Raw genomic sequence first — 22,084 nt, forward strand, 5'->3', positions numbered from 1 at the left:
TACCCTGCTCTGGGTCACCAAAGTCCAGGCTTTGGCAGACAACCACCCTGATTTCCTATGGACAGGGATTCTCTCTTCCCACCCACCAATACTCAGCCCAGAAAGCAAGTATTTCAATGTCCTGATGCTACAGGGTAAATGGTTGAGGAAGGGGCAGAGAAGAAAGCCACATCAGCATTTTCCTACACAGGATATAGTCTGGAGCTTTCTGCTTCTCCTGAGACACTCTCTCTCTCTCTCTCTCTCTCTCTCTCTCTCTCTCTCTCTCTCTCTCTCTCTCTCTCTCTCTCTCTCTCTCCCTCTCTCTCTCTCTCTCTTTCTCTCTCTCTCTCTCTCACTGATTCATATCTCAAGAGGCAGTGCTCTTAAAAGTGTAGAATGCTGCATGGGCGTTGCTGGAAATGGCATGGCTCCTTCTCTGTGTGGGGCTCATGTTGAGTGAAATCAAGACTAGAATCCTTATCTAATCCATGCTGCTTCTCTTTGTCTCCAGGATTGGCAGAGAACATGAGATTGGAGCTTCCCTTTCTGGTGGAAACTGGACCATATATTATCTAAGGTCCCTTTCCACATGGTAGATTTCTAGGACCTACCATTAGATCATGCCTTGCCACAGCCCCTGCTCACCTCATACCCATTTGTGAGCACACATCTGCTTGACTGACTAGAACTACATATCCATAGTTGGAAAGACAGATGAAGAGATGAATGCGATCAGTTTCATGTGCCTCTATTTCCAGTCAGGTCCTTCAGCTTGGCTCTCCAGTTCCTCCCAGACACAAGCTAGGGACTGAGGCTGGCTGGAATTTTGGTTTGTCTGAGGGAGGCCGTGCTTGGGCATATTTCTTCTAATGATGACTGAAGAAAGGATGAGGATGTAGAAGGACTAAAAAGACAGCCGAGATGTGGATGAAATGATCCCCAAAGAAGTCTGGACAGTCCAGTGACAAAGTCATCTGCATAGCAATGGCACCAGATTCTACAGGGGAGAGATGAAGGTTGGGCTGTCCACCCTGGCCTTCTGTGGAGTTCTCAAGGACAGTGTGGGACGGAGCCTTGGAGACGGCTGGAGGTAGAATCTCCTGGATGCATTTCACATTGACCCTGATGAACGATGACAAAGAGGGTAGAGATGCCTTCTTTAGACATCACTTGAGGCTCTGGCAATGGGCTTGACCTATAATGATGATTGTGATACACTGGAATTTGGGAGTGAATCAGGAACAACGCGTTCTGCTTCTGGAGTAGATGTGTGGACACGTGGAAGAGCTCCAAGGGGACTGGAAGGGAATAGGAGGCTTCTGGACTGCAGAGTACCTCCGAACCGTTCCCGTGCTCCCCACTCCAGCTGCATGGAGGAGGCAAGGTCTTTCTTCTCACAGCTGTGAAGCACCCAGACCATTAACTGGCCCCTTAGAGCTGAGAGTGTGGGAAGGGAGGGCCAGGTGATGTCTTCTCAGTGAAGATAATACTGAGCTCACTGTCACTTCCCTACACCACATTTTGGATTGAACTGGGGACTCTCAAAGGAAATGGTGAAATAGCAGCATAGAACAGTCCTCTGTCTACAGCTCCTCATCCATATTTGGGGCCTGCTGATGACACGTGGAGCCAAGAGCAGCTGGAAGAGAAAGCTCTGCTCTGACATCTTTTACTCAGGTCCTTCAATGTAAACCCACTGACTGTGGTTTGGTGGCTTGGTCCAATTGCATTGGCAGAGCAACTGAAAGAGATGGGATCCAGGAAGAAGGGAGAGACAAAAGAGGCAGAGAGAGGAGGAGGGGAGAGAGAGATTGATAGCGCTGCTGCTCGGGGGTGCTGCTGATGCCTGTGGGAACTTGCACTTGGTAAAGATGATAATCTAGACTGAGGCACGGCTTGGTGTGTCCCTCCCTCCAGGGCAGACCTGGAAGGACGGTTCTCAGCTGTCTAAGCTCATGAGGGTTATGACTTGTTCTAGTTTGTAGGCCAGTTTCTGTTTCCCACACTGGTCATCGTGGTCCAGGGGTCCAAGGATCTGTAGAAGGATGAAGGAGAGGGAGGTTATTGATCTGAATATGTGTATGTGTATCTATGTTTCTGGCGTGGCCATGGTTCAAAGGGTTAAGAAGAAGGAGCCTGCTTCGTCTTCTGCAAAACAGGCACGACTAATCCATCTCTAGTCTAAGTCAATATAGAGGATTGAATTAGCCATAGGCACAACGCCTTACTCCATGGAAGGCATGGTATAGAGTACGAGGGTCATAGGTCTGAGGGGGAGGGATAGAGGAGAGGGGAAAGAGAGAAAGAGGAGGATCACCCTTCAAGGGAGGCTCCCAATATTTTCAATTTCAAAACTTTGTCAAGGTTTTCTGTTTTGTTTTTTTTTTCAGACACCTCTCTATTAGGTCTTCCTATATAGCCCAGCCTGCCCTGGATCTTGTGAATTTCTTGCCTCAGGCTTCTCAGTGCTAGGATTACAGGCAGGAAACACCACACTAGGCAATGAATGTATTATAAAAAGGGGAAGCTGAGCTGGAGCTGCTTACTTTCGGGATAGTCAAGAACCATCATTTCCTAGCCATCAAGCCATTCAGATTGGACATTCTGAGCACCAGCGTAGACAATGTGCTAAAGTATAGGTTGAGGGACAGTTCTTTCTGAGGCAAGGTAGCTGCAGTCTTACACTGTTGTATTATACATCATCACTATTAATTTGTCTTGTCACACACAAGGGAAAACTCTGCCCTGGACCAGTTCTGGGGTACAGGCTGATGACAGAGCTCTTGCCTATGAGGGACTCAAAACTGGTTTTCCACTGATCTCGGGTCACAGAATGTGTCACTCATGGCCTGTAGAATGCCAGGCCCTGGCCTTCCAGGAGCTCCATTAATCAGGGGTTTTGCTAGACCCTGACAAAGTTATGAGGAAGAAGAGATTCTGGGATACTAGCTTCAGCTCTTGCCGCTGCCTGCTCTCTAGAGAAGGCTGGGATGCTGTGCTCAGATGTGGGGAATCTGGATCACTTGGTCTATTCTCCCATGTCCAAGAAACTCCAAGAGTACTTTTGTACGGACTAGAAAGAAGGCAGAATCTGTAGTGCCAACTACTCTAGGTGGGGTCTTCTGACTAGAGAACATAACTAAAAATACAGGATATTCCATTCTATGTCTCTCCTGTCCTGTCCTGCCTCTCCTCTCCTATCTGTTCCATTTCTATTTTTGGTCTATTTCATTCTGCTCTAGTGTAACCTCTTCCATTCCATTCCATTTCATACCTGTTCTATTCCATCCCATTTTGCTCCATTTTTTATTGTGTTCTAGTCTATTTCATTCTTCTAGTCTTATTCTCTTCTACCGCGTTCCATTCTATCCCTATTCTGTTTTGCTTTGTTATTCTATTCTGTTCATTCTGTTTTATTCCATTTGTATTCTTATCTGTTCAACTCTGTTTTTTTCTATTCTATTTTATTCTGCTCTCTTCTGTCACCCTCCATTCCATTCTACTCTATTCTATTCCGTTTCTAGCGTTTCCATGCTGTATCACACCACAGCATATGGCTTCTCCATGGAAGTGGGAAGGTATTTGTTTAAAGATAATTAGACAACAGGGAAATGAAAACATAAAGAAAAAGAAAGGAATAGTGGAGAATAAATACGAATAATAAGAGGGAAAGTATCAAGAACTGCTCTGTCCAGCGAAGAAGAATAGGGGTTGGTACAGAATGTGTGAGTGAGACCATCCTCACCATCTCTGTCTTCCCAGAGCACCTGGTGGGGCAGTGAGGGATATTCACAGGGCCAGTTATTCCTGTGCATGTAGGCATCCAGTGCTGTCTACCATCTCTGCCCTCCCTCCTGCATCTCCTCCCTCCTACTTCCCCTCAGTCCTGAGAAGGCTATGGCTCACCTCCTCGCTGTACTTGCCCACGTAGGAGAAGATCTCGGAGAGTGCACTCATGGTGTTGAACTCATTCATGTGCATTCGAGACTGCTCAGCCAGGTATGCGTTCATGTCTTGGTCGCTGATGGCTGGCATCTTCCCAATGTCTGAGTAATACCTGCATGGGGGAGTGAAGGGAAGAGGGGCTGGAGTCTATACAGAGAGTGTGCAGGAGAATAGAAGCTTCCAGTACCAGGCCTGGGAACATGGGCTCCACTTGCACTCCAGCACTGGTTGCCTGTGCTGTGACCACCAGGGACCACAGTGCGTGTTCTCTCTCTCTCTCTCTCTCTCTCTCTCTCTCTCTCTCTCTCTCTCTCTCTCTCTCTCTCTCTCTCTCTCTCTCTCATTGGGCAGCTTCATTGGTTCTGGGAAGAGCTATCTCTATCTACAGCTTCAGATGAAGGAGGTGGGGTGGGGGGTGGGAGTGGAAGTAGTGGGTGGCAAGGACATTGCACGAGGGTAGAGGCATGGAGACAGGACTCCAGCACCTGGTGTCCCTCTAAGGCCCTTCCACAGGTGCAGTCTCCTCCAGCAGAGCCAAAGGGTTCTTCCAAAGCTTTGCTCTTCCCCGTGTCCCTTGTTCTCTGGAGGTTAGTGACAGAGGGGTGGGGGGCTGCTCGGAGAGAGGCTGGCAGAAGGCAATCAGTCACTGTCACTTGCAGCTGTGCACTGCTGTCAACTGGTTAATTAGATGCCAGAATTTACATTTTTAATTTCTGCAATTTGACATTTTATGCATTAGACCCCAACTCCCCCACCAGAGGGGAGCTGTGCAGTTTCCTAATGAGGGACTAAAAGGCCTCAGTATCCTGAAGAAGACAGCCACCTCTCATTCTCTCCTGTGTGCTTTTGGGTTTGTAGTTGGAGAAAACAGAAAAACAGAAAAGGTAGCCACAAAGACAAGGAAGCATCCTCAAGCACTCACTTATGGGCTGAGCCAGCATCAGTGATGGTGATAGTTCTGGTAGTTTCCACGTCTCAAGTCTCCAGCATGAGAACATAAGCACAGGGCATATTCTCAGCCATTCTGGAAGTCTCATCCTGCACCCTCGCTCTGTGTCTTCTCAGCCCACGTCATCTCTTTCTGTTCCAGTCATCAGTCCCATGTCATTTTCCCTACTTCCACCTATCCCCTGAAGGGCCCAGGGCTTACATGTGACAGGCTGACAGAAATGGCATTCAAGTGCTCCTCTCACCATCAGCTCAGGGGCATGCAAGAAAATGACAGCTCACTTGGCAACTAGAACATTCCTGGCAGAGAGGAGAGGGGGTAGCTACCTGCCACAGCCATAGCCCTAGTGGGGCTCGGGCCTGTTGCTGAGTATGCAGGAAAGATGAGGCAGGGAGAAGAATCCTGGTGTGTGGAAAGTGGAAGGCAGAGGCAAAGGAAAGGGCCATTTGGATGGCAACCCAGCAGGGCACCAGATGACAGCACCAACTCCTGTGAATGAATTACTTTTCCCTGGCTAGGAGATTTGGACAGGGACAAGTTGCCTAACACTCTGGCCTTTCTCAGACTTGATCTTGAGGAGAATGAGGCTGCCCCAGGTTCATCTGGATTTCTGCCCTTCACACTCTTCCATCCTGGTGCCTTCCCATCCTTTCTGCCTAATTGCTCTATAGGATATCACATGTTTTGCCTGGACTGATCTGGTCCATAATTCTCCTACCTAATGCCGTCTCTCTAGCTGAGATCACAGACAGATACAAAGCAAGACTTATTTGGTTGTTTTTATTTTGTTTTGGCTGTACTGGTATGAGTTCAGGACCTCCTGTTGCTAAGCAAGCAGTGTTACCACTTGAGCCATGCCTCTGACTCTGTGCTTTAGCTGATGTTTGGAAAGAGCCTCACACTTTTGCTTTGGCTGGCCTGGATTTCAATCCTCTTAACTATTCCTTCTCTGTAGCTGGAATCACAGGTACAAACCTGGCTTATATGTTGAGAAGGGAGGCTCACTAATTATTTGCCCAGGCTGACATCAAACCACATTGTTAAAACATTCTTCTCCTTCTCCTTCTCCTTCCCCTCCCCTTCCTCCTCCTCTTTTTTCTCCTTTTTTTCTGGGCTTTTGGATTTGGGACCTTATGCTTGCTAGGCAGGTACCTTACCACTTAAGCCATGCCTGTAGCATAAATGTGGAGTGATTTAATGATTTTAAGGTATAAAATTTCCAGCAAACCTCTCAATTCATTGCCAGTATTTCTGGAACACTACAAACACCAATGTTCCATTTATAGCGGAAGCCCAGAGGTTTCTGCATGGTTCCCAACCTCGCCCTTCCCAGGAGATTTGTGTCCTTGTCTCCTTACAACTCCTATACAGCCCAAGCAAGATAAGTCTTCAAGGAAAGTTTACTTTTAGGGCTACACTGGTGAGACATTTAAACAATATTTTCTTGCTTTAATACTTAAACAGTGTTTTCTTGCTATGGTCACCAGCCAGCGATGCAGCTCTGAGTCCAACATTCCTTCCAGATAGTTCTACGGAGTCATCCACAGACAACAGAGCCTCAGATCAGGGTGGAAAATTTAGGTGCCCACTGAGAGGACGTAACTGTCACCAGAAGCAAATGCTCCTCAGCTTCCTGTGGCTTGTCCATGAAAGCTGCCATAGTCATAGTGGGTAGATAGTTCTGTTGAACTATTTATTTATTTATTTAGTTATTGTGCCAGTTCAATGGCTTAAACTCAGGGCATGGATGATGCTGTCCCTGAGATTTTTTTCTCTGCTTCCAGCTTTTCATGGGGGGAAACAGGGTGCTTAATTGAAGACAAGAGGCTACAAGACATGCACTGATCCTCAGATCTCAGCCTCCTGAATAGCTAAGATAGGGGTGAGCCCCCAGCGCTCAGTTCTGATGGGATTTTTATGAATGTGTCTGGAGCCTGCTGTTATGTTTGTGGTAACCCAGCCTGGACAGGCAATGGACCTTTTCCCACCAAAATGGGAGATACCTTCATAATGGCCCATTACATGTCAGGCAATGAAAACCCAATGCATTCCTCCCATGTGAATATTTACAAAGTGTACATGTGTATGCGGAAGGAGAAGGCAGCTGAAATGGGGATGGCACAGACAGAACTTTCTTGTTGGAGGCTAATGAATACATGCTTGGCTATATGTTCCTGTCATTCTTCTCCCTACCATGAGCTTAATTCCCGCCAAGCAGCCCCATTCACCCCACTTGCCTGTGTTGAGAAGGCTGGACTGGATTAGTGCATGTTGTGGCTCACAGGTGGGCCAATCACATGCCTGCATCTTGTGCAAGTTCTAATAGAGTGGAACCAATTGGCCATCAGCAGCTAATACCCTAATGGGTATAGGGCTGAGTCTAGCTAACCTGCTCCCCAGGTCTCTGCCCCAGGCTGCCTGCTGAGTGGCCTCATCTTTTATGCAGCCTTTGACTAATATGACCCTACTTCCTCCATGACTCTGCCTAGCCCTGCTGAGTCTGCCATGACCCCAAGGGGCCTTTTCTGCCCAGCACACTGTATAGTCACTTCCTTCCCATTCTGTTGTCTGGGCAGGGATCCTCTGCCGAGATGCCTCATCGATTATGAACAATGCAATTAAGCCTCGTTAATGAACTTCAGACAAGTATTCTCGTCAACGGGTTGTGCAGCACAGAAGAGAAAGGTCAGCTTGGAGTCCTGTACTTGAACTTGCTCCTATGGAATATCATCTTGAAGTAAGCCTTTCTAAATGTGCTGGATCCCACCCATACCAGCCTCAGCTGGTTCTCCTAATGCCTTTGCACCCACGGGGGTCAGACCTCAATCCTTTGGGAGCTGGGTGCAGGGCAAAGCCCCAGAAAACTCAACCTAGGATTAACTTATCTGCAGAGAGCTGAGATGGGCACAGCTGACAGTGCTGGCAGAGCCTGGGCCCAGGGTGATGGTGGGGAAAGGAGATGCAGGTATAAAAGATATTTTGGCCTGGTCCCCGAAATTGGCTTTCAAAGGCCTCTGTAAAGTGTGGGCTGATGGTTCCAGGCCCAGCAGTATGAGGGCCTCACTCTCTAGCCCACTACCATCAGAGCTTAGGAAGAGGGAGGGGAGGGAAGCTGAGCATTGGACCATGACAGCTCCATGGAGCAAGTGAAGAGCCATGTGTCCCACGTGTACAAGATACCACCTTGGTGCCTATCAGACTCTGTGTCCTGGGTGGATGTGTGAAGGGACAGAGGTCCACCCCTTCCCTGCCATCGCCAGAATGGGCCTCAGTGCCTTCTACATTGGGAGGGATGGTTTTCATATTTTCCTCTTTAGTCCTTAGTCTTCTTTATGTGACAGAGGGCACTCAAGTGGGTGGCATCCCCAAGGCCACCCCCAATGGACCACCTGTAACCACTCTGACAGGTCACTTCCTACAGGAAGTCTATGGAGTGCAGCGGATTGACACTGGAGCTGTTAGGGATGAGTATAAGTGAAGAGATCATGACTATACCAACTCAGCCATCACTGAAACTTCCAGAAGTGACAAGTGATCACCATATACCAGGTTCTGGCACAGAAAGCAGATTTAGGCTCTGTGACCTAGAGGCTGCAGGTGAAGTCAGAGGGAACACACCTTCTCTCCTTTCTGTGGATTTGGCTGTGAGCATCTCAAAGGGGCCAGTGAAGTCTGGGACTGCATCAGGAATCACAGACACAAGCACCGCAAGGTGTGTGGAGGCCGGGGGTGACAGACAGCCTGGAAGAACCACACTAGGAGATTGCAGGGGGCATTGTAATGTGTATATGCATGTGTGCCTGTAACATGTGCATATCTACACCATGCATGTGTCTTTTGTATGTAAATATATACTGCACATACACCATATGTGTGCACGTGTTGTGCACGCATACATAGAATGTTTCCATATATACCTGTGTATGTGTGTGTGCATGTGTGTATATGTGTGTGTACATGTACACATGTGTGTGTGTGTTGGTAGGTAGAATTAGAGCAAAGGACCATCTCTCTCCTTCTTGGACCTAGCGGTCCTTGTGGCCACTAAGAGCCATGTCCTTCTGGACTGGGAAGTGAAGTACATGGTGAGCCATGGTGGAGGCTCCCAGTACTTACCTTCAGTGCTCGCCATGGGATGGGCGTGTATGGTAATGGCAGAACAAACTTTGTGAGTGGCCAGTTCACCAAGAGGGAGAAGCCTCCAGCGGGAGGAAGCTGCTGTTCCTGTCAGGAGCCCACACTCACCTCTCCACCCAGTTCTTGTAGCTAGGGATGTCCTTGGCATAGAGCAGCTTGTTGGAAGGCGAGTCTTTGCCCAGCCGGTGCTCTGACGTGGAGCAAGAGTCCATGAAGGTCTGAGCCACTACGGAGAGGCAGGCATCTGTGATGCTGTTCTTATGGATGTCAAACACAAACTGTGGGTTCTTGATCATGTTGACCCAAAACCGTAGGGGGAGGCTGAATGGAGAGAATAGGTAGAGAGTGAAGAGAGGGGGCAGAGGCTGTCACATAGCTGGAGAGTTCTATCTGTGGAGGAGCAATGACAAGGGAGCTCAGAGTGCTTAGGTGCCTTCTCTGGACTGGGAGTGGAGTGAGGGGCCGGTCTGTCAGGCCCCAATTTATCTCCCAGGAAACCAAAGATCAGAAGAGACCCACAGCTGGTAGGTACTGAGGAGGGTTGGTACCCAGCTGTAACTCAAGATTCAGCGTCTTCCTGTTGTATGGGAAGCAGCCAGGATGAGTTCTACAGTGTAGAATTTCAGACCATCTACTCTGCTCTCTGCCACTTGCTTGATGGCAGGAGCATCTGTTGACAAGCTACAGAGAATCACCTGAAAGCTAGACTTCCTATCTGACCCTCTGCTTCCTATGATGTCTTGACAGTAGTTATACTTTTCCTTCCTGCCTGGTCCCATGGGATCCATCACGTCTAGAAAACTGCGAGCCAGTACATCTAAGTGGTCCCAGGCTGCCATGCCACACTCACCCTCTCATCAGCCTCATCAAACCCTCTCTTCTCCCCATCTAACATCTCCTGCCAGTCAGGAGATGAGCCAGCACAGATAGAAATACTGGCAAGTGCATGCCCAGAAATGCACAGGACTCCATGTGGGACTATGGGAGATGCCTTCACTGAGAGCATACATCTGATTGTGTTTTAGCTGGGTGGAGCTAGTCTACAGATGGGGAAGAAAATCAGCAGACCCGCAATGAGATATCTGCACTGTGCTGTCAGGGCCCTAGCACAGGGAGGAGCTGGCTGGCCCCTTCTCTCTGGGCTGCTTTCTTCCTTCTTGTCTGCTGTAAGGCTCCCACCCAACTGGCTGAGATGCCTGCAGGAAGGGGTGGTACCCAGGAAAAGATTGCTTTGCTTCTTTCCTTCTGTTTCTACCTTTTCCCCTCCTGCCATTTTCCCTGATGTTTTATTGTTGTTTGGGAGGCTGTTCTCCCTGCTGGTAACAGTTATAATACCTGCATGTGTTTGGCTTACCTTTTAGATCTTAAACCCCTTAAATTCTATTATTTCAATGTTCTGAGTCCAATATTTCTGTGCGTGTTGTTTCTAACCTTGCCTCAGTATGCTCCCACAACAAATGCTATAAAAACAGTAAGACCTGACATTCATGGTTTGCCAATCTATCAACAAGTATTTATTAAGTCTCTAGAAAGAGAACAGTGCATCGAGACCTGACAGTGTTAGGCGGCACTTATTCCATCGTTGCAGATCCATGATGGAAAAGGAAAGGTGGCACTGGAGCAGATGGGAGGCACTGTGCATGCATGAAGGGGGTTCACACGGCTGCCTGGTCTTCCTGTGGGGAGACAGACCATAGCCGCTGGACTCATGGTCCTGAATGAAGACGTAGCTGCCCAGCTAGCCAAATCCTCTGTCCTCATCTTCTTGTATTTCTAGAAGCCTCCTTCTGAATCCCACGCTGGGAACCCTACATTCGCGGAGCTCCTCAATGCTTAAGCCAGTTGTGATGACAGAAGCATCAAACAGGAAAGCCAAGGCTCCATGAGGCTCCTGGCTGATGAAGTATTAGCATGTTATTAACATTAGAGTTGCCGCTAATCTTGGCTGATTGCAGCCACTCAGGCTAAATGAGCAGGAGATTTATCTAAAAGGGAACAGGTAGGGATCTAGAAAAAGTGAGTGGCGGAGGTATGCTACACCTCAGGCCAGGAATAGAGGATCCATGTTTTTTTTTTCAGTCAGGGTCAATGCACTCAAGTCAGTCTTCAGATCTCACTATACTTCTCTGCTTCTTGTTCAGGAATGCAATGGGTCAGTACAGTGGTAGGGAAGTTTCCTCTGAGAGGAGAACATGAATCCAGTCCTGCTACCCACTTCCCTAACTGTACCTGAGGACCTGAATGAGATGACCATATGAGGCGCATATGATACCCGGAACCTAGGGCCTGACCCCCATAGAAGGGACAAACCAAAGACAAATAGCATAGGTACCATGTAGGGGTCATTCCTTTGATGGGCTTCCAAGGGCATGCAGGAGTTTTCTGAGAAGGGTCAGCTCTCTCCCCTCAAGAGCAGAATAGTTTTTACATCCTAAAGGCTAGTGACATTCAAGAAGGAAGGCTCACTGGCCAGAGAAACAGACTGTGGGAGTGGCTGTTTGCTCCCTGGACAGCTCTCAAGTAATGCTAAGAAGAAGGGGGCATTAAATGCTCCTATACCTAGAGACAGGCCTAAGGGAAGCCCGATCAGAAGGACTTACAGAAGATGAATGGCTTCCCCTGAGTGTTGAGACACTGAGCAGAAACCAAACGAAGATGCCAGCAACTTCAGAAAGCTTGGGAGAGATCCATTAAAACTGGGTTCACCTCCACCAAACCCAATTCTGCAACATCAAGGGTGACCATGAACCCTCATGCCAGGCTCCTTTCCCTTTAAAGAGTGCCTCTAGGTGGACGAGAAGTGAGGTCAGAGCACGCCCTGGGAAATGGCATTTCCACCCTCAGCCTGACTTCTGCCTTCTCTGTGCTGTGCTCTTGGCCCTGGGACTGGTTGTCAGGGCTCTTGCTTGTGCTCTGGAGCCTTAGCCAATCCTAGCAATCACAGGGCTGGGGACCAGGGCTACACTGACTTGGAAGAAAGAACTAAAGAAGAACAGTGAGAAGCAGAGATGAAGTGAAGGCTGTCGGGAGGTAACTGAATGGCATGGAATCAACATCAGCCTAAGGTAGGACCCTCAAACAGAGGCCATCTTGGCCCCATATCTCTTCAATATTTACCGAGTCCCATGTTGCACAATGGTTTCCTTTATTTGCTGCATACTGATGACTTGTGATTTCAACCTGAATGCCCCCACTCTCTACACAAATGATGTGAAAGACGTTGGACATTAGAGGATACCGGAAGTGTCCTTATCATTGGTACCTAGGAAATCCTGTAGTCTTGAGGGAAGGCAGTTCAGTTTAGGCAGATCTCTTCCCCAATCAGAGCTCAGAAAGAGTTAACTGAACAGAACAGCTGGATGACCCCTAGGTGCGCATCAAAACTCCATTCCTGAATCAACACGAGCATAATCCTGCTGCACACACTACATCCTCTACCAGAGCACTTGTCTGTCTGTCCAGACAGCTGACTTCCTTTCTCATAACGTGTCTGCCAGCTCACTGAGGGCAGAGGCATGTCTGCCTTGTCTAGCACTCTCAGTGTCTAGCACATTTTCCCACGTCAGGGGGCACTTGGATGTGAAAGCAGCCCAACTATGGCACTGACATACTAACTTTTTGTTGGTGGATCTTCTTTAATAAATGTTTAATGACGGACTGGTTGGAAAGAAAGATAGATGAAGAGACAGATTTGAAGAGAGGAGACACTTGAGCACAGGAGGATGGTGGGAGCCAATGAGGGAGGGGCTGTGAGGCAGAGGACGGCCAGCTTGGGTGCTGCCTCCCTGACTCTGGGGTTGGGTGGGCTGGTCACTGGCATCTTCCCTCACTCACCAGTTGCTCTTCCAGGTATGGCGCACATGCGGGTCGTGAATGCCATGCTTATCAGCCTGTTCATCCAGGAAGTCAAACATGTACTTGATAGCCAGGGGCAAAGCAGATCCTCGGTGGGCTGTGCTGAAGATGGTCTCAAAGAGGTCATCTACGAACTTCTGCAGTGTTCCCTGTGGAACGGACATTTTCAGACCCACTGAGATCTGAGGAGGGGTTTGCAAAGCTGCCTCTGAGCAGGGGAGGAGTGGGGGAGGATCACGTGCATTCTGTCCTGCTTAGAGGAAACTAGGTAAGCCACGTGGACAGTAGCAGATCACTGATGACTGAAACCCACAAGCCTTCTCCTGCCAGCCCCACAGCTGGGTTTCACCTGCTCTGAGCACTTTTCACAAATGCTAATGAGTGCACACTTGTTCAGAGCAGACAAACACACTGCCAGTTCTGTGTGGGCATTAATCACACCAGCTAATGAACAGTTACTCACTTAGCTCTCTGCAGAGAGCTGAGCGAGCCCAGGCTCCAGAGAGAAAGGTTGAAATCACAGGCATGGAATGTCCCCAGCACCAGGACTAGAAATGTTGCCTGGAAAGTCATAGACAGAACCCCAGCTTTCAACCAAACCTAATGATGGTGGACCATACCCAGAGAAGAGGCATGGTGGGAAAATGTGCATAGACGCAGTTGTGTCTCTCAGTAAGTGTATAGAGTAGGCATAGGAATAAAACCTCATGCTGTGTGCCGTCTGGGTGGAATTTGCCTGGATCATAGGGTTGAGATCAGTCTTGGGAAGGGTGGTTAATAGAGCATGGTCGCTATCTCCAGCATTTACTATGGAACTATGGAGGAATGAAACCCCACAGATTCCCTTCTTCCTGTTTTGATAGGTCCTATACTCCCTACCTTTGTGGCCAGTAGTCGTGTCAGATATATTTCAGACACCATTTTGCTCCCCCGGTCACCCTCCTTCTGGTCCCCGTGCTCATGGTTCTTCACAAGATGCCACATCTTGACTCCACTCTCCAGATCTGGGGTGATCATGGGTGCTCGAGAGCGAAGGCTGTCAGGGCTGCCTGTGTACCGGATCATGTTTTCTGTCAACAGAAGGATCACAAGCCAATGGTTGTGAGGTTACACAGCCCTGAGCCCAGGAAAGCACAATGCGTTCCTTACCCCAGTCAAGGCCAAGCACTGACTCCTACATGTGGCTGCCACTGGCCCCTAGTCTTAGTTTCACCCATTCCCAGGTGCCTCTCCTGGCCCCTCTTGGAAATTATCTGTAGTTAATCTCGCCCACTCAGATCCTTCCTCCCTAAGCCTCTTCTGTACTTTGTGTTACATCAACCTTTAATTATTCAATTTGTAAAAATACATGCTTGTACTTCTTTTACGCTTTTCTTTGTAAGCGTTTTCAAGTCCTGTGGTGCAATGTGTTCTGTGTAGCCAATTAAGGACACATGAAGAGCAAGAACAACCTGTCTCCCTTAATAAATGCCATCTTGCTGGGAAACTTCTGGGATACCTGTTCACCTTCACCATCCTCTCTTGCCTAGGCCAGTCCATTCTACTTATTTGTTGAAACTCCTGCCAATATTTGTCAAATGTGGTGAAAATGAAGAGAACAAGCTGAGAACCATGGCCTGCTGTGAACAAATACCGTTTATGTTTTTGTCCCTTTATGCTCCAAAATGCCTTGGGAACTTTGTCCTTTTTTTTTTTTTTTCTCCAACCTGTTTTTCCAGTAAGAACACCAAAGGCTTGGTGGGTAGGTCACTTCCCTCTCAAGCATCCAGGTGATGGCTGACCAGGAATTATACCCCACCCCCATGGCTTACCCCCTGTACTCTTATCCTTCCACCTCTGAACCTCAGACCTGGACCTGCCCAATTGCTCCACTGCATAATAACGGTGTGACCTTTACCAGTCATTTAGCCTCTCTGCTCTCATTTATAATTTACTAATCTGCATAATAGGGGGAAATAATAATTACTTAATTCACTAGATTGTTATCAACATGATGTGGGATAATGAGTTCCATAAAAGGAAAAACAACTTCGATACTGTGAGACACTCATGAAGGTTAAATCTGTTCCTGCTCATGGGTGAAGTTCAGGTTTGTGCATCACAGTTGTCAATAAGAATGAAACTCCCCTGTCCCAGCCTGGCTCTTCTCCCTGACTGCCAGAACCCCTTCTCTTTGCTCCCTGGGTCTGATGGTACCAATGGTGCAAGGTATCTCCCTGATGTCTGATGAGGTCTTACCATATTTACTTGCGGAGGTCCTGGAGACTGTGGAGTTGTTCACTGCATTATAGGCTGTCACCTGCTTGGATACTAAAGCTACCACAGCACCATCCGGTACCTACAGGGAAAAAGGTTTCTAAGGGCCTAGGTACAGAAACTGCCACCCAGGACATAACGACAAATCAAGATTATTTCTAGCGGATCAACTAATTGATTATTTGACCCTAAAGGACAGTTAGCACCTTTCTAGAGAGCTTAGGGATGTTCCAGTCACCTTTCATTCTGATAAAACAAGACACCAGTCTAGTGTTGAAGCTGCATTCTATTTTGTGGATTGTGTGTAGAGTGTCTTCTGGCAGACCTTCCCCTTCATGTTTTCTATCATGAGGCCTCAGGGAGACCCAAACTTTAAGTGACCAAGGGGATTTCTAAGGAAAGGCTTTTTCTTGGGGACTCTCCCCTGTACCCTGCAGGAAGTACACATGCCAGTATCCTATCTCCAAAGAGTCCAGAATCCCTGGCTGGGTGACATCAGTGGACCAGCAAGGAACAGGGGCTATTGATGAGAAAGGATTGGGCACTATTGGCGTGAGCCACACCTATAATCCTAGCCACTGAAGAGACTAAGATCTAAGGATCACAGTTCAAAGCCAGCCCAGACAAATCTATGAGATTCATATCTCCAATTCCAGCACACAGCCTGAAGTAGCAGTGGTTCAACTGGTAGACTGCTAGCCTGGAGGTGGCAAAAGCCAATCAAGAGCTCACAATAACTGAATTGGGCCTTGGGATCTAGCCCTGATGTGACCCAGCAATTCCAGGCCCGAGACTGCCAGGGGGATGGCCTCCTACCTACTTAGCAACTCCTGTCTTCCCCATTAGCCTTACCTGGTAGTGGGCCACTGTATTGAGTCTCTTCCAGTCATTCTCAATCTTCGTGGTAATGTCTTCATCTTGCAGGATCATCCTTGCCCCACTTCCTTGTCGCCATTCTGTAGGGAGGGTGATGACATCTCAGAGAGGCTCCTCAAAGCCTCCTGTGTGAGAGCCCTCAGTGTCATCTCAAGGACACATTCACAAAGAGAGAAGCACTCCTTCCTACACGGGATGCTGTCGACACTGTCAATGCAGAGAGGCCTTGAGTTCTGTTCCAATCCTAGTCCAACAAATGGTATGACAAAAATGGGGATAAAATTACCTGCCCTTCCCTGTCATGTGTGCCATGAGTGGGCCTATCTTCAAGAAGGCAGGTGCTCTGTATGCATTGATTGAATGGATAAAGAGCTGAACAAAAATCAAGTAGCAAATTCAAAATGATGTCATCCCAGTCCATCCCACACTAGCAGGATTGGAAGTGGGGAGTCAATGAAGTACACACTGCAGGTTTACTTACTGGATATCCATACCCACCCCAGGAAGGTGTCCTGTTCTTTAAAGCCTGCAAGGGAGTGGGTCATTCTTGGGAGGGTAACTGGGTAAACATGCACAGACAATTCTCATGACAAAAAATAACTCAGATAAACTGGAGAATCTATGCAACTTACTCATTTTAATGGTGAGATACATCTTTACATTTATTTTGAATGTAATAGGCCCAAATATTTAACAACCCAGAGACTCACGGATAGATTGATGAGAGCTCCTTCTCCTCAATCAGAAATCATCGCCCTACTTAGTATAAACCACATGTGGACCAGGTATACATTCCAGTGTTAAAATGGACACATATACAAGTCCACATGCATAGCAGCTCTCCTACATGTGCGCATGCACACACACACACACACACACACACACACACACACACACACACACACACACACACACATGCGCACATATGCATACCATTCTCATGAGCATGCATTCCCCCCAGGAGAAAAACGGCCTCTTACATTCATACACAACATGTGTTCTAACCAAAAAGCCAGAAATCTCATCTCCAGATAGCCAAGACCCTGTTCACTGGCTTGAAGCTGTTGATGCTTCTGCACTATGCCCAGAACAATGGGTTAGCTCAGAGAGTGAGTAATTGAGGGGGCAAGACACCTAAGGGCCCTTCCCTGACCTGCCAGGAAAGTTTTCCCGTTGCCCAGAGAGGTTCGTATTCCAATCCTCCTCTGCATTTCCCTCCCCACAAGGCTAGGCTGTAGATTCCCTGCAGGCCCTATGGTGCAGCAGAAAAAAAGGACTGATTCCTCCCTGTGTTGTGCATACTCTGGCCATCCTCACTGGAAGAAGGCCCAGAGGGACAGCTCATCCTAAGGAGAAACAGAGAGGCTTCTGATATGGAAGACCCTGGCTCTGAGGTCCCCCCTGGCCTCCCTGCTACTTGGTGTAGAGCTAAGCCTAGAGCAGAGACTCAAAGAAATGGAAGCGAAGAAATGATGCCCTTAGAGCAGAGAAGTCTCTGGGGATGCCTGTCCTCATCCTGCTAGTAACACAGTTGGAATTTTGTGTGACAATTTGGACCTCAGGTGCCAGCAGGGTAATGGGCAATAGGGAAATGCCCCCACCAGAGTACCTGGTAGCTGGTGATTTTGCCTGTCATTGGGCTGTCTGTCTCTTTTTGCTATGCTTTTGAAACTTCACATAGGTCTACATGCATACCTGCCAAAGGAAGACACTGGTATACATCTGTACTGGTATACAGTGCAGACTCCTCCGCTGAACAGCAGGCAGTGCATCTCTCCTGCTTGTGTGCTGTGTGAGTGGCCCCTAGTGAAGTCACAGGCTGCATTGGATGGAGGACCAACAGTAGGATATGACACAGAAGACGGTCAGCACTCTACATTTCTCTTATCTACCAGTAGAACCCTTGGTGTGTCTCCTTCAGTGAGGTTCCCATAGGGCTTGCCAGGAGTAGATGAAACTAGTGCCAACCAAGGACCAGCCCTTTAGTTTAGCAACTACTTGGCTGGTGGAATTTCATCAATCTCAATGAGATCTAAGCAATGATGCAAGTAACTGATTGTGGATCCCAATGCAGGACTTCATGTTACATAAATCCCATCAGGGTGTGCAATGCACAACCACTCTGGCTGTACTTAGCAACCTTAGCTGAGTCAGGTCCAGCAATTATGTAAGCAAGTGGAAATCAGTCTACTTCCATGCCCCTATTCTAGAAAGTAGGGCAGAAGCTGACTATATCTCCCCCAGGCAGCTGCAGCAGGACAGATTGACCTTGGAGTATGAAATGGATGCTGCTAGATACCCACAGGCTGAGCAAGCCTGATACCCAGAGGATAGGAAATATGTGTTTATTCAGTGAGTGAATAAATGAAAGAACAAGTGAAGGAATGTGGCCTATTTTGCATTTAATGAAAAGAAGTCAGGTCTGTAAAGTTTCTGATTCATGGCAGGGCAGATAGTGAGCTATAATCAGAAAGAACTGTGAATGACTACTAGCCACATGGGTGAAACAAGGGATGACTGGACTTCAGAGACATAACCAGGCACTTCCATCAGCAGACATGCCATCGGTTCCTCCAGTTTAACCCGGGAAATGACATACAGGTCAGAAAGACAGACCTAGAGATGATCATACCAAGACACTGCTCAGTGTACTGTCAACAAAGTTCAGTCCCATGGCTTTTCTTGGGCTCCCCTTGGGGCTGGACACTGTACCATATCATCAGTACACTAAGGTGCTGGGCCCCTAAGCTGGAGACCCTTTAGCATTTGTGCTCCCCACCCCAGCTTCCTATAGCTACCCCCTCTCAGACTCACCACAGGAGGATGATGCTCAGAGAGGGGGCAGATGTCCCATCAGCCTTGTCAGAGCCATGAAGATCTACCTTCACAATCCTGCATCATGGAACCCACTTCACAACCCGTGAACTCAGTTCTGCTCTGGCTGACCTTGCTTACTTTGAGCCCTTCAAGGAGGTTCTGTCTGAGAACAACTACAGCCCCAAATCCATGATGGAAAAGAAATCTGTGGCAGGGAGATACAATTCTACTGCTTTGCACACCTGTCAGCAGGTAAGTTCTAAGGAGGTCCAGAGCCTTGAGATATATATATATATATATATATATATTATATATGTAAATGACACCTAGAGATCTAGCAAGGACCATGGAGGTTCAAGGCTTGACATTCTCAACCCCTAGACACCTAGCGAAGACCACAGAAGGACTGGGAAAGGCTATAAGAGGTTAAGTGTGACTACTGAAAAGTCAGAAAATTAATCTTGGGGCAAGAGAAGGGGCCATCTAAACATGTTTTGTTGCATATAAAAGCAAAATCTAGGTGTGATGTCTCATGCCTCTAGTTGTAGCTTCTTGGGAAGGACAGACTGAGAGGATCGCTGTTCAAGGTTAGCCTGAAAATGACTCAGGCTTAAATTTTTTTAGTTTTTAAGACCCTATCTCTAGAAATAGAAATACTTGGCTGGCTGTGGTGGGGGCATACCTTTTACCCTAACTGTGGTGGGAAGTAGAAACAGGAGGATCATAGGTCTAGGCCAGCCAGTCATAAATGAGAAATCTTGCTAGAAAATATAACAAAAGCAAAAAGGGCTGAGGGTATAGCTCAAGAGGTAAATTACCTTTCTAGCAAGTGCAAGGTTCTAAGTTCAAACCTCAGTACTACTACAAATAGAAAGAGGAATAAAAGGAAGAGAAGAAGAGGAGGAGGAAGAAGAGAATAGAAAATGAGGATAATTTTGTGATGGTAAATTTGTAAACATAAAATAATGGAACCACTAGGTACCAATGGCTCATGCCTATAATCCTAGCTACTCAAAAAGCTAAGATCTGAGGATTGTGGTTCAAAGCAAGCCCAGGCAAGAAAATCCATGGAACACTTATCTCCAATTAATCAGCAAAAAAACTAGAAGTGGAGTTGTGGCTCAACTGGTAAGCAAGTCATATCTAGCAGGGACCACAGAAATCCAGGACCTCAATATCCTCAACACCTAGATACCTAGCAGAGACCACAGAAGTGAAAAAGCTAAGGGAAAGCATGGCTCTGAGTCCACACACACACACACACACACACACACACACACACACACACAAAGAACCATGAAGCTTGATACTTAAATTCCTAAGTAGAAGTACATCATCTGCCATTAAGGAAGTAGGTATTTGTAAACTGAAGTTACTTGCTCTTTGTGAATGGCTGGCGGTGAGGGACAAGCAGAGGTGACCATGGAGCCCCACTATAGCTCAATAGATACTGAATATGGCATTACTGTAGGCTGTGTGTCAGGTGAAAGAAGAGTTAAAAAGGCAAGTGGGGGTAGTGGGAGGAGGAAAAGAAGTGGCTCTACCTTCACATGCATAGCACAGGAAAAAATGTGACTTAGGTCCTTTCTCCAGCAAGTCTGCCCAGCATCCCTGTGCCCGGCTCCGGGCACCAGGCACAAAGGATAGGCACACTCGCAATCCAATTTGTTACACTTCCACCTTCCAGCAAGAGAATGAGGTGAAGTAAAAAAGAAGAAGAAATCCCATTATCTTTATCTGCCCTTCCCATCAAGCACAGCGGAAAATGCAAACCGGGAGACAGCTGCTGTGAACTCTTTATATTTCACTCAGAAGATAGTGTATCTTTTTATTGCATACACGAATTACTTATTTGAAAAAATATATCCTTTCAGCATGACCTGAGCGTCAAGACAGAGAAAGGAAGGGGGGGGGGTCGGCAATGGATAGAACATTTGCATAAAACCAGAGGAATCTCTGGAGGTTGTGGACAGTGGAATAAGGACAATAAATAAATAAATCTTTAAAAAGGCCGACTGTGACAGAAATGAGTGTCCTTTCCATTGCCTTGCTGTGTGATCTAGGCTCAGACAACATGCTTCTCTGAGCTTCATCCATCAGTGTAAGAGTGGGGACTGTCTCCCATGATTTCTTCTGAAGAATAAAGGGAGGACATTTAAAAAAAGAACTCCTTATTTCAGAGAGGAAAATGTCCTGGCTCTGCTGCTCTGCTTAGAACTGACAAGCCTCTCTTCATCTCCTTGGAATGGTCATGTCTGGCAGGGAGTTCACTGCAGGTAGGCTCTTGTGTACCTTATGAGGGAGTTGACTGATGTCAGTACCTGCCCAGATACCTGCAGGCAGAAAGGGTATAAACTTGGCTGGGTGTGTGGCCTCCTGCTAGAGTGTTTGCCTAGCATTCACGAAGCCCAGGGTTCGATTCCTTGGTACCACATACATAGGAAAAGCCAGAAGTGGTGCTGTGGCTCAAGTGGCTCAAGTGGCAGAGTGAAAACTTTGAGAAAATTCAAGGACACTGCTTTGAGTTCAAGCCCCAGGACTGGTCAAAAAAAAAAAAGAAAAGAAAAGAAAAAAAGAAAGAAAGAAAAGAAAAGAAAAAAGAGAGAGAGAAAAAGGAAAGGGTATAAACTTGAAGATAATGGCTCAGATAGGCAGAATGGGTTGCTACTTCCAGACTACTATAACTGAAATTGCTATCTGAAATTTCAAGGTAAGTTCCTTAAAATATCAACACTGCTCTACACACACACATACACACACACACACACACACACACACACACACACACACACAGAGTCATATAGATAGATAGATTCTATTTCAATAGATAATGCCTAGATAGATGATATCTGATAGATATAAATAGATAACATATAGATAAATACGTATGTAGATACTGTCTAGATAATGTCTAGACAGACGGATGATAAATATAGATAATCTACAGATACATAAAGCTAGATCATAGACATTAAAAAGTTGAGAATGTAGTATGTCAAAAATGAATTTATTCTGTAGGGATCACATATTTACCTAGCCCAGCCTACCTTGCATTAGCAGATGGATAGGCAAAATTCTGAACACTGCACTGAGGGTGTGAAACGCAAAGGCTGTTAGATATACTTTTACACTACTGTAGTCAGACATTGGTTCTGTCTGTCTGAAGGACCCTGCCTGGTGCAGTTCTGGGGCAGAGCTGGAATGGGCTGGGGAAATGCCAGTCTTAGCATCAATGAATGGAGCGAGGTGCAGCAAAGATGTCCAGGG

The 22,084-nt window shown here is 47.2% G+C and overlaps 1 protein-coding gene across 1 annotated transcript in view; it reads right to left on the reverse strand.

Annotated features, from left to right (window-relative positions):
• Positions 1-245: 245 nt before the first annotated feature.
• The window catches only part of Plxna4 (plexin A4), a 338,047-nt gene continuing 316,208 nt past the window's right edge, over positions 246-22,084 (reverse strand). Inside the window, exons 25-31 of the mRNA XM_090333317.1 lie at positions 15,977-16,080; positions 15,107-15,206; positions 13,748-13,938; positions 12,848-13,017; positions 9,122-9,334; positions 3,889-4,039; positions 246-2,017 (exon numbers count right to left, since the gene is read on the reverse strand). Coding sequence (XP_090189443.1) covers positions 1,922-2,017; positions 3,889-4,039; positions 9,122-9,334; positions 12,848-13,017; positions 13,748-13,938; positions 15,107-15,206; positions 15,977-16,080 — 1,025 coding nt within the window. The 3' untranslated portion in view covers positions 246-1,921. The remainder of the gene's footprint in view (positions 2,018-3,888; positions 4,040-9,121; positions 9,335-12,847; positions 13,018-13,747; positions 13,939-15,106; positions 15,207-15,976; positions 16,081-22,084) is intronic.

Source organism: Megascapheus bottae, chromosome 5 (assembly GCF_031878675.1).
Source record: "Megascapheus bottae isolate mThoBot1 chromosome 5, mThoBot2.hap1, whole genome shotgun sequence".
Taxonomy (NCBI): domain Eukaryota; kingdom Metazoa; phylum Chordata; class Mammalia; order Rodentia; family Geomyidae; genus Megascapheus; species Megascapheus bottae.